The 13,365-nt window shown below is 44.3% G+C and overlaps 1 protein-coding gene across 1 annotated transcript in view; it reads left to right on the top strand.

Moving 5' to 3' along the window:
- The first annotated feature begins 7,494 nt into the window (after positions 1-7,494).
- LOC121585668 (potassium voltage-gated channel subfamily KQT member 4-like) overlaps positions 7,495-13,365 on the top strand; it is a 112,611-nt gene continuing 106,740 nt past the window's right edge. Inside the window, exon 1 of the mRNA XM_041901996.1 lies at positions 7,495-8,735. Coding sequence (XP_041757930.1) covers positions 8,434-8,735 — 302 coding nt within the window. The 5' untranslated portion in view covers positions 7,495-8,433. The remainder of the gene's footprint in view (positions 8,736-13,365) is intronic.

Raw genomic sequence — 13,365 nt, forward strand, 5'->3', positions numbered from 1 at the left:
AGACGCGTTCCCGCACTAATCGACTTAATTGCTGAACAATAACTGCATTAATGAGTACAGACTCATGCTCACCTCTGTCTAATAAGGGGCAATGAGAATTGCGAGAAATGTTTGAGCTTAAGTCGAGCGTGAATAGGATTGTCCAGCGGTATTTTTCTTTGCTGCCCCGTCCGCTTGGATCAAGGGAACCTCAGAGAGATTAATTAGGGCTGACTGCTCTTGCTCCACATTGGGGCTGAGTCTCAAATGGCACCCTATTCCCTATTTAGTGCACTACTTTTGACCAGGGCACATAGGGCTCTGGTCAAAAGTAGTGTCCTATATAGGGAAGAGGGTGCCATTTGGAACGTACACTGGAACTTGTGATGTGGCCGCCACACCAGCTCCTCTCACCAAGTTAACCACACAGACCTTATTAAGACCAGTTGACTTTAAGTTAGATGGATTCTGGTCCATAATGTGTTTGATGGTCTTTATCTTCCTTGAGGTGTGGGAGATCTGTGAGGTGATAGAGCTCATTCTGTGGTTACCCAGGGCTCAGGCATCCCAGTTACAAGGCAGAAGGTCAGGGGTCAATCCATGATTAACCAACCAGTGGGATTCAGTATGTAGCAGTCTAGTATGGACAAATACTTGATGTACATAAATTGAGGGGGATAATCTGATTATAGTTAGATTAAGATTATACTTTAGGGCTTTAACTGTTTCTTAGCAGTTTCTTATGAAGACTACTTGGCCTGTTAGTAACTGGACAAAGCTGTGGGTCTCTGGCCAAATCAGGAGCAAAAAGACTAGACATGATGCAAGTAACTATCTTTAATCTCTTTACGATTAATAAAAAGAAAGATAGTATTAAACTGATATAGTCTAGTAAAATAAGGTCTGGGGGTGTCACTCTCAACAGACACAATTGTTTGGAGTCTAGAGTTTAAGTTGGAGCTGTATCACACACCCCTAGCTTGTGTTCTCGGGTTCGGCCTGACTTCTTATAGTGCAGGGCCATCTGGGGACCGGGGCAGATATGCTAGGGGAGCGGAGGCAGTGACGCAAGATTTGTTTTGGAACAACCAACCTTCCTCTCCTCCTCTTTTCCTGGTATGGTGCAGGAAAAGGAAAGCAGGCTACTTCACACTGCCACAGCTGAGCCCTGCTTACTCATAGTTTATAAGAGGTAAGGGGTGGGGGGGGGGGGGGCAGGCATGGTACAATAGCTATTTTCACGAGTAATGAATGTGCTGGTAGTTAGCGAGGCCTCCACCCATCCGACTGTGTCCTCCCGGTGCTGACAGACAGACAGTTAAGTTAGTGTGTTCTTGTTTAAAACCATATAATAGCATTAATATAAATGTTACAACAGTGTATCACTGATAAAATCTTGAGGTTCACTCCTGTCTGACATTTTCCATCTCTATGTGAATCTTAGAGTGGATTTAGCTTGTTAAGACATAGGTTAAATGACAGCAGCATCTCTCCAAAGACTACTACCAAGTCTATCACAACAATAAGCAACAAACACAACAACACACTGTATCAACAAATACATCTGTGTTACCCCTCCTAGTTTTTTCTCTGATGTTTTCCATTAAGTGGAATCCGGGGTAAAAATGAAACGCATGCAGATTAAGGGAAGGAGAAAAAATGAGGGGGGGGACACAGAGGTATTTGTTGAAACAGTGTGTTGTTGTGTTTGTTGAAACAGTGTGTTGTTGTGTTTGTGAAATAAAACCAAGCAATAGTGTGGTCTGGGAAAGCCATTAAGTGGCGTAAGTAAAGCTCCAAGTTGCTTAGCCGATATAAAAGGTTGGTGAGGTCCGTCGGAGCGAGAGCGGGCAGAGTTCTGCACTGTGTACTGCCGATGTGGGGGTATTTTTAAGTTCTCATAGATTCCCAGTGCGGCTGTCAACTCCTGGAGCTCAGCTAGGCTCTGTGGGGCGTGAGTGAATGCCGGTCTGAGAGCAGAGCGGTATGGAATGGAGGAGATGAGAGCACAACCATACCAGCCCAACGCCTGTCCCCTTCGATCCCATACATTACATGGTGTCACCTGTCCCCTTCGATCCCTTACATTACATGGTGTCACCTGTCCCCTTCGATCCCTTACATTACATGGTGTCACCTGTCCCCTTCGATCCCTTACATTACATGGTGTCACCTGTCTCCTTTGACCCCTTACATTACATGGTGTCACCTGTCCCCTTCGATCCCTTACATTACATGGTGTCACCTGTCCCCTTCGATCCCTTACATTACATGGTGTCACCTGTCCCCTTCGATCCCTTACATTACATGGTGTCACCTGTCCCCTTCGATCCCTTACATTACATGGTGTCACCTGTCCCCTTCGATCCCTTACATTACATGGTGTCACCTGTCTCCTTTGACCCCTTACATTACATGGTGTCACCTGTCCCCTTCGATCCCTTACATTACATGGTGTCACCTGTCCCCTTCGATCCCTTACATTACATGGTGTCACCTGTCCCCTTCGATCCCTTACATTACATGGTGTCACCTGTCTCCTTTGACCCCTTACATTACATGGTGTCACCTGTCTCCTTTGACCCCTTACATTACATGGTGTCACCTGTCCCCTTCGATCCCTTACATTACATGGTGTCACCTGTCTCCTTTGACCCCTCACGTTACATGGTGTCACCTGTGCCCTTTGACCCCTCACGTTACATGGTGTCACCTGTGCCCTTTGACCCCTCACGTTACATGGTGTCACCTGTGCCCTCTGACCCCTGACGTTACATGGTGTCACCTGTGCCCTCTGACCCCTCACGTTACATGGTGTCACCTTTGCCCTTTGACCCCTTACGTTACATGGTGTCACCTGTGCCCTCTGACCCCTTACATTACATGGTGTCTCACAAAAGAACTCCATTCTGATAAAGAAGTCAAGAGGACAAGGAGTGTTTCTGATTGTGTGAGTGTGGGCTTGTAATACCAAAGTGGATAGTTGTGCAGTCTGTGGAATGTGTGTGTGTGTGTGTGTGTGTGTGTGTGTGGGTGTGTGTGTGTGTGAGTTCGCAAGTGCCTCTGTGTGTATTTGTGTTGGCTTCCCAACTGTACAGTACTGGAGTGTGAGAGAGAGTCAGTGTCTGTTTGTGTGTGTATGAAGTGTGTAAGTGTGTTCTTTAGTGCCACTGTGTGTGTTTGCGTGTGCGTGCGAGCGAGCGAGCGTGTATGCGTGCACGTGCATGTCTGTGTGTTAGAGGGGAAGTCTTTGTGCCTGCTTTTTAACTGTGACCTTGCCTAGCTGTTGTGTCTTGTCAGAAGCCCATGCAGTCACACTACAGCGGCCTAGGAGCCAGCCCTGGTGGTGCTTGGCCCCGCCCAAGGAGGGTGGTGGCTGAAAGATGGAGAGGGAAGGTGTGTAGATTGGTCCGTTTATGTTTTGCTGATGCCCTCTCCACTATGACTAAGGGGTATGAGGGTATCCCCACTTGTTGAATGTTCTGGATCCTCCTCCAGAGAGCCTCTGCACACTCAGGGTCCATTTGCATGTCTGATTTTATTGTGGCTAAGCTTTCGGTCAAAGCGACCTTCTTCACCGGGGCAATATTTCCCTAGGGTCAGGATGGATGGAGTCTAGTGTCAAGCAAAGCCAATGATGACATCCCATTATGATTTAGTCTACTAGGGTATAGTTTAGCTTAATATTCAGAAAATAAGTATCCAAGAAACACACTGTTTATAACTGGTCTGCATCCCAAATGGCACCCTATTCCTTATATAGTGCACTACTTTTGACCAGAGCCTGATGAGGGCCCTGGTCAAAAGTAGTGCACTACATAGGGAATAGGGTGCCATTTGGGACACCTCTGTACAGGGTGATATTTGGGACACCCATGTATGTAAAGCTCTTTGTATGCATTCTGAAGCTGTGTTAAGAGTTAATGCTGAGTGATGTAAAGTTATGTAAGCAAAGGGCCCTGGGAATAATGTGGAGATTTGTGACTCCAGCACAGCAGTGGCCCCACCATGCATTCCCCTGCTAATTCCTCAACCCTGCATGTTCCATAAACTAATGTAAAGAATCCGACACAGACCAGGAGTGTATATTGTGCACCACAGTACATTAAGCTACATACCAAAACGGTGACAATGAATGCTTGTATTGTAGGTTACTTAGGCTAAACATTCCTTGTTTTCCAGTCACAGAAGGTCATAAGTTACCTATCTCTTATATCAATTTAATTTAGTTTGTGTACGTTTTGGGGTTCCTGTCTTGGATTTTATGCTTTAGACCAGTAGTTCTTAACTGATTTTGTCTTGGGACCCAAATTTCACCAAGTTGCCTCAGTCACGACCCAATATTGTAATCGTGGGTGGGAAAAATCCTACAAAATGCAATGTGGAGAAACTATTTATAATGTTGTATTGATAATAAATGTGGCAATTATGACAAGGGATAAACATTCCCTCCTAACCTATATTGATGATTAATACATTTTCGTTGTCAATAATTCCATATTGCTCATTTCTTGATGAAGAATGTTGAAAAGCTCATTGTTTTGAAACCACAAAATCAACCAATTAGAGTTGCTAATAGTGCTATATTGAAACGATTGTCATCATATAAAATACATGTTTTACTCAAACCTCCCACCCGCTATCATCCAGAAGGCGAGGTCAGTACAGGTACATCAAAGCCAGGACCGAGAGACTGAAAAACAGCTTCTATCTCAAGGCCATCAGACTGTTAAACAGCCATCACTAGCACAGAGAGGCTGCTGCCTACATACAGACTTGAAAATCACTGGCCACTTTAATAAATGGAACACTAGTCCACTTTAATAATGCCACTTTAATTATGTTTACATATCTTGCATTACCCAGCTCATATGTACAGTGGGGGAAAAAAGTATTTAGTCAGCCACCAATTGTGCAAGTTCTCCCACTTAAAAAGATGAGAGAGGCCTGTAATTGTCATCATAGGTACACGTCAACTATGACAGACAAAATGAGAAGAAAAAAAATCCTGAAAATCACATTGTAGGATTTTTAATGAATTTATTTGCAAATTATGGTGGAAAATAAGTATTTGGTCAATAACAAAAGTTTCTCAATACTTTGTTATATACCCTTTGTTGGCAATGACACAGGTCAAACGTTTTCTGTAAGTCTTCACAAGGTTTTCACACACTGTTGCTGGTATTTTGGCCCATTCCTCCATGCAGATCTCCTCTAGAGCAGTGATGTTTTGGGGCTGTCGCTGGGCAACACGGACTTTCAACTCCCTCCAAAGATTTTCTATGGGGTTGAGATCTGGAGACTGGCTAGGCCACTCCAGGACCTTGAAATGCTTCTTACGAAGCCACTCCTTCGTTGCCCGGGCGGTGTGTTTGGGATCATTGTCATGCTGAAAGACCCAGCCACGTTTAATCTTCAATGCCCTTGCTGATGGAGGGAGGTTTTCACTCAAAATCTCACGATACATGGCCCCATTCATTCTTTCCTTTACACGGATCAGTCGTCCTGGTCCCTTTGCAGAAAAACAGCCCCAAAGCACGATGTTTCCACCCCCATGCTTCACAGTAGGTATGGTGTTCTTTGGATGCAACTCAGCATTCTTTGTCCTCCAAACACGACGAGTTGAGTTTTTACCAAAAAGTTATATTTTGGTTTCATCTGACCATATGACATTCTCCCAATCCTCTTCTTGATCATCCAAATGCACTCTAGCAAACTTCAGATGGGCCTGCACATGTACTGGCTTAAGCAGGGGGACACGTCTGGCACTGCAGGATTTGAGTCCCTGGCGGCGTAGTGTGTTACTGATGGTAGGCTTTGTTACTTTGGTCCCAGCTCTCTGCAGGTCATTCACTAGGTCCCCCCGTGTGGTTCTGGGATTTTTGCTCACCGTTCTTGTGATCATTTTGACCCCACGGGTGAGATCTTGCGTGGAGCCCCAGATCGAGGGAGATTATCAGTGGTCTTGTATGTCTTCCATTTCCTAATAATTGCTCCCACAGTTGATTTCTTCAAACCAAGCTGCTTACCTATTGCAGATTCAGTCTTCCCAGCCTGGTGCAGGTCTACAATTTTGTTTCTGGTGTCCTTTGACAGCTCTTTGGTCTTGGCCATAGTGGAGTTTGGAGTGTGACTGTTTGAGGTTGTGGACAGGTGTCTTTTATACTGATAACAAGTTCAAACAGGTGCCATTAATACAGGTAACGAGTGGAGGACAGAGGAGCCTCTTAAAGAAGTTGTTACAGGTCTGTGAGAGCCAGAAATCTTGCTTGTTTGTAGGTGACCAAATACTTATTTTCCACCATAATTTGCAAATAAATTCATTAAAAATCCTACAATGTGATTTTCTGGAGAAAAAAAATCTCAATTTGTCTGTCATAGTTGACATGTACCTATGATGAAAATTACAGGCCTCTCTCATCTTTTTAAGTGGGAGAACTTGCACAATTGGTGGCTGACTAAATACTTTTTCCCCCCACTGTATATACTGTATTCTTTACTATCTTAATAATGTTTACATTTCTTGCATTACCCATCTCATATGTATATACTGTATTCTATACTATCTATTGCATCTTAGCCTATGCCACTCTGATAATGACATTGCTCTTGCATATATTTATATATTCTTATTCCATTCCTTTACTTAGATTTGTGTGTATTAGGTTTTTGTTGTGGAACTGTTAGATATTACTTGCTAAATATTGCTGCACTGTCGGAACTAGATGCACAAGCATTACGCTACACTCGCTATAACATCTGCTAACCATGTGTATGTGACCAATACATTTGATTTGATTTGATTTGGAATTTTCCGTGCTTGGTTTACAGGTTGGCCTGATCAGCTCTCTCTCTCTCTCTCTCTCTCTCTCTCTCTCTCTCTCTCTCTTCCTCTCTCTCTCTCTCTCTCTCTGTGTAACACTGTTTTCTCAATCTCTCTAAGTGTACCACTGCAGTAGAGATCAGGGTTGTATTCACAAGGCACCAAACGGAAGAAAACTGACTGAAACAGGGAGGGAAAAAAAGTTTAACTATGATGTGCACTAATAAATATAAGCCAGGACTGGCTTGCCATCTGTTGATGCCATTCGTGTGATCCGTGATGATGTGGCAGGACATGGAACCTCTGTCACACAGGCATTCTAGAGAGGTCCCCTGACCGCTGTCACCGCTCTACAGGGCACTGTGTGTCATAACCATAGAATGTGTGTCATAACCAGAACCACAGAACCCCTAGCTCCGTGTCAGGACCATAAAAAAAAACCCGGATTTGTCAAGCTCCAAATACTAGGATATAGGCTTACCTTTACCCTATAATTGTGAGGTTTGCATCCTTATTTCTAGTTGTCAGCCTCATCAACTATATCAAGATTCAATCCTAAACTCTGATATAGTACAACTGTCTCGTACCACAGAGCTAGCTACACACATCCGAATACCACCGTGCGCAATTCCACTCTCTCCGTCACTTTATTGCGTCCATCCCATTCAACCCGTGTGTTCAAGCTATCCGGATGCTTTTGGTTTGCGCGTGCGAACTTCGAAGTCGTTGGTAGGGCTGTACGGCTCGTTTCTCTCTGGACCATCTGACAAGTCTACTGCGTGTGACCCAGGAGTCCTCGCTGATATAAATGAAGTTTAGAGTTGACTCTGATTTTAGCTATCCCAAGGACGGTCTTCGCCGCTCCTTACCACGAGCGCGCTGGACCAGCGAGACTCACAGGAAAGAGGCTGGAGTGACAGTCAGTTCAGTATGCATTTTGTGCAGCCGCGAACCTCAGATATACGATTAAGAAAATATGAACGCCAACAGAAAACTTGAGGAAAGAGCAGAGCGGTCATGTTGAATCGACAGTTCTTTACCTAATTTAATGTAAGCCTATAATAAATACGCTTGTCCACTTTAAACTTTTGATGTTTTCAATTGCTTTAAATGTTTTCTAAATAATTTCGAGCAAAAAGCAAATTTATGATGACTACGATACAAATTAGCGATAGTATAGGATAGGTTACCAAGTTACTGTTACCGCTGTCAAATGATCTTGTAATCCTATTATTCGATGGCACCCCACGTTAGTGGTTTAACGGTCATTGGGATTATCATGTTACCAATTTAACGTTTTCTTCAACCTGCATTTGACATACCGCACTTGTCAAAATGCCATGAGCATTTTATTTTGTGGTCGTGACTTGATTTATAGATAACGTATTTAACAAACTAAATTCAGAGTAGACCCTGACATTGGAGGAATGAAATTGTGACCTACTCGCTGGAATTAGTCTTTAGTCCAAGTAGGCTAATTAACATATCCAACGCGGACAACGAAATGACTTCGATTTCAGTTGGCTAAATCACCAACGTAGATATGGGCTCACTGTTAAATAGGTGATTTAAACTGTATTCCGTTGTATTTAATAGGCCAACTTCTATCAGTAGGCCTATATAGGCTAACCATGTTAGGAAGCCCATCAAATAACGGTGGCATTAGAATGTTGGTGCCCCCCGCATCCAACGACGATAGGCGGGTTGAATTTGTGGCTCTTACCGCCGTTCATATGGAGAGGAGCGAACCATCTACCCCGGAGCGCGCGCACCCCTCTCACCGCACCGGGCTCCTCGGTACCCCGCTGCCTGGGCGTCCTGGACCCCGGGCGACCACCTCAGCCTCCAGCAAGCGCTACAGAAAGTTTCAGAACTTCTTGTACAACGTACTGGAGAGACCACGAGGATGGGCATTCATCTACCATGCATTCATGTAAGTAATTGTTTTTCAATACAATGAAGGCTACTAGTGTCATCGCATTTCTGCACGTGGACTTTCAGCTGCTGAAAGTGTATCTTTACGTTGGTTTATTTTTATTTACACACATTTTTAGTTATTTTTTTACATCATCGTTAACTTCTTTGCATTGAAACAATTCATATTGTATCTTGAATAACGCACCAGCCAAGCTTTCCTCTGAGTAATTTTCTAATTAGCCAGGTGGAGTCAGTGAAGTTGCTTATTTGGCAGTTAACTCACACATTCGCCATACATCATCCCAACATGGGGCCTCACACTCAATTTTCCCTGTCATCACTTGATTAAATCACAGTAGATCTTTGCTTTCAAATTGAATTTATCCAAAACCAATTGGAAATTATCAGACATTTTTCAAAGTCTCTCACTAAACATCCTCGGTAACTACAGAGGCATTTGTCATTGATGTTATGGACGTCAAAATCATATGAACATGATCAACCATTCAAATTTAATGAGGTTCTCATGCGCAAAATGCATATCAGCCAATTAAAATCGTGGATTTACTTGCACGTGACAGAATGTTAAATTGTAGCTGACCCCATCAGATAACATGGCACACTTTACCCCTATGCTAACCTCACCAGGTGGCAGGGTTGGTTAAAGGTGTCCACATGCTTCCCAGCCGAAACAGTTCGGTAGAGTTCGGGCATTATGATGACATTTTGTGACGTTTTTGTTAGTTTTGAACTTCAATGTTTAATTTTTTTCGACTGTTCAGGCACAAATTTTTTCTGGAGGCAAGCCGAGGTTCGGAGCTGAAGTCTACGCCCCTTCGTCAGTGTTTGATCAACAGTAGGGATTTTTCAATAAAGTCTTGGTTGTCATTCAACGAGAAGGAAAAATTACATTTTGTTGAAAAATACTGCACCAAACCTCTTAGTTACAGTATATGTAAAATTGCGCGACTAAAATCTAATCTGCAAAAACGCCAAAATTAATGACAGATTTCTTGACTAATCTTAGATTAATTCGGACTATTTTGGCTACGTCTCAAAATGGACAAACAGTATAATTGCAGTACTATTGCGACTTTTTTCTCGTTTTTCAAGAAAATTATTTTAAGAGAGTATGTGAGCACACTCGTTCAGTTCGGCTAGCTGAGTTCTGCTAGGCGCCAGCCGAATTGAAGCATGCTGACGCCTTAACTCTTGAGGTCCTTCTGCTATTTAGGGAGCGAGCAAGATCTATTTCTAAAAAATGAAGCCCACTTTAAATATTAGCTTTTTAACTAGCTCATTCCATATGTTTTTTAAACATTAAATCTTTGTCAATCCAAATGCCCAGATATTAATAGGCCGGAACCAGATCGATGGGAGAACCATCCAATTAATAAATATCTAGTCCATCTGAAACATTTTTGCAAGAATTAGAGAACATGCATTTAGTCTTTTAGCACTTTTTGTTGACTGTCAGTTGACCAAAACAATTATTTACAATTAAGTGGTGGATGGGTATGTGGATTATGGCCGGTGCGCATGGTGGGCAAAAGACAGCGTCCCGAGTTGTCATGTGTGTTAGAGAGGCCATTGGAGGGCCAACTGTGTAAAGAAACCGTTTTCTCTGAACAAATGTAATTTACAGCAGCGTTTTGGTGACAGTCGAGGTAAATGATACAAAACAGAATGGAATTACCTAAATGTATGGTACTTATGGATGACCACAATATTCCACAGTATTCCGATGTTACCATAATAAACTTCTGCTAACTGTGAGTTCCGACTTCATTGCTCATTGCTTCGGGGTCCCTTTGCACATATGCCCCTAAGTGTATACAATATATTGGCTACATAGCCCTATCCAATAATTTATCTCCTATTAACACTGGGAATGATGAGGTAATCCCCAGCACTGAATCCATCAGAACCCTGGCTTTCCCCCATTAAAGATCATTCCTCACTGGTGCTCAGCCTGTACTGGTGCTATTCCTATGATATTTCTGGAGCCTATCTCAGATCTGTGAGAGAGAGAGAGAGAGAGAGAGACAGAGGGAGAGAGAGAGAGAGGGAGGGAGAGAGAGAGAGAGGGGGAGATAGAGAGGGAGAGAGGGAGAGAGAGAGAGAAAGAGAGAGAGAGAGAGGATGTTGGCAGTTTTATTGTTTTTATTTCTCCTTCAGAGTGGTGGGCAGACATGCCGGGCAGGGTGGTAAGTTGCTGGGCTCATGTTTCAGATGCCAGGCCGTCTGAGTCTCTCACGGACTGTTCTTATGGACGGGAGAGAGGGGGTTGTCCGTCTCTCTCTCTCGTTCTTTCTCTCCCTCTCTGCCCAGCACTAAGACTAAAGTCATCACACCGCTTGCCCAACTCCTGTGTTTCTAGCACACACACAAACACACACGCGCGCATGCACATATGCATTAACCTGTTAGCCAAGGCTGATGTGCTCTCCTCTACAACAGCACGCTTTATGACACGCATCACTACAATTGCCTACATGTTTGTGTGTGTGTGTGTGTGTGTGTGTGTGTGTGTGTGCACTTTGGGTTGGATGAAGTCTACGTCTTTTTCAAATGAATGCCATTAGCCACATTTGTGCCTACCTGAGCACATTTCCACCTCTATATTATTATACCCCAGCTATGCATTTCTTGTGATTAATTACAATAGTCACATAGCATGAGAATAACTATAAATAAATAATATAATAAATAATATGCCATTTAGCAGACGCTTTTATCCAAAGCGACTTACAGTCATGCGTGCATACATTTTTTATTTTTTTTTGTGTATGGGTGGTCCCGGGGATCGAACCCACTACCTTGGCGTTACAAGCGCCGTGCTCTAACCAGCTGAGCTACAGAGGACCACAGTACCACAGTATTGCTCTGTACAGGATTGGTGCTTTATTAGCGAGCCTCATTAAGACATGGTTCATCTATCTATCATAATTGAATTGAGCCACACAGTGCTGCTTGGGGACATAGAGTACACATAGAGTGCTAATATCCCTAGATCGTTTAATTAGGCCTGGGCTGCGAACGCAGAAAGGCAGCTGGTGCAGATGTGTCATTCCTAGAGAGGAGGGTTACATGGTAGGGTTACATGGCAGAGTTACATGGCAGGGTCACATGGCAGGGTCACATGTATAGGAAAAGGAAGTCAAATGGAGGCTCACCATTCAGTAGGGTGAGGTCCCTAGAGACTGATTGAAGGTCAGCTTTACTTTCTTCTCATAGTTGAGATTAGAATTTGGGGGCGGGTAAGCTGATCCTAGATCTGTGCCTATGGGCAATTTCTATCCAAACCATTCGCCTTGGACACCATCTTCGGCACCTCTCTCAAGCTTCTGTCAAGCAACCGCTGAACCAGAGATACAGAGACACACAGCACCATTCACAGGGGTTCCTCTGGTTTCAGCACCTGGTCATACACACACGCATGTACACACACATACACACACACACTCTTGGTTCCAGACTGGTGATGTTTTGACTAGAGAACTTGCAGAGTCATGGGTGACGACTGAGGAGGAGGCTGAACTAAAAGCTTTGTGTCCTGTGAGAACCTGGGAGAATACGAAGGGTCGTTAAATTAGAGCCTGAACCTGCGTCCAAATGGGCCCTGGTAAAAAGTAGTGCGCTACATAGGGAATAGGGTGCCATTTGGGACGCAGGCTGAGTCCGGGAAGTGCTGCTGCTCTTCCCGACAACATTGTCCTAACAAATTCCTGTGCTTACCAACCTAAACCGTTGCTAAGACACACGGTCGATTCTTACGTCCGACAAGCTTTTCGTTTAAATGTCGCGGAGACCGTTAAAGCGTTAAGTACCACATTTTAAAACGGGGGGGGAGGGATTGTAAGAAGAGAGTGTTTGTGCATGTGATGTTTGTTAGGAGCACAGGGACCTTGGTAAACTGTGTGTGTCCATGTGTATGTGCTCCCAGTGCAGGGCCTTGGGTAAACAGTGTTTGTGTGGTGTCAACCCGTCAGATGCCTGGCATTCAGCTGGATCAGGTTCGCCCAGCGACGTTCCACCTGACCTTTGACCCCTCACCCATTCCCACCCGCCACCCCTGCCACATATAGTTGTTTCACATGGTCTCGTCCCTGTAGCTCAGCCCTCCTACAGGGGAACCAGCAGGGTCAGGGAACTCTGTTCGTGTCCCAAAAGGCACCCTATTCCCTATATAGGGCACTGCTTTTGACCAGAACCCAAAAATAAGTGCCCTAAATAGGGATGAGGGTGGCGTTTGTGACGCAGTCACAGTCTAAAAGCGGGTGGCTCTGTTGTTGGTGGTCGGACTGGATTGTATGTACCAGTCGGTGCCAAGGGGATGCCAGTCCGAGGCCCAGACCGGAGCTGTTAGGCAACAATGTCTTGATCTTTTTAGCTAGGAGCTCAGAGAGGCCAATGAGCACAATGTTCCCGTCCGGTGTGGGGGGGGAAAGCAGGCGAGACAGAGAGAGGACTGACCAGAGGGAGTGATTGATTAACTCTATGGAGGGTGGAGGGTGAAAATACACCAGTCATCTATTATTGATGCCTTTGTGCTAAAGGAACAGAACAGAAGTAGAGAGTAGAGATGGCCCATGAGCAACAGAACAGACGGGAGGGTAGAGATGGCCCAGGAGCAACAGAACAGA

Source organism: Coregonus clupeaformis, unplaced genomic scaffold (assembly GCF_020615455.1).
Source record: "Coregonus clupeaformis isolate EN_2021a unplaced genomic scaffold, ASM2061545v1 scaf0520, whole genome shotgun sequence".
Lineage (NCBI taxonomy): Eukaryota > Metazoa > Chordata > Actinopteri > Salmoniformes > Salmonidae > Coregonus > Coregonus clupeaformis.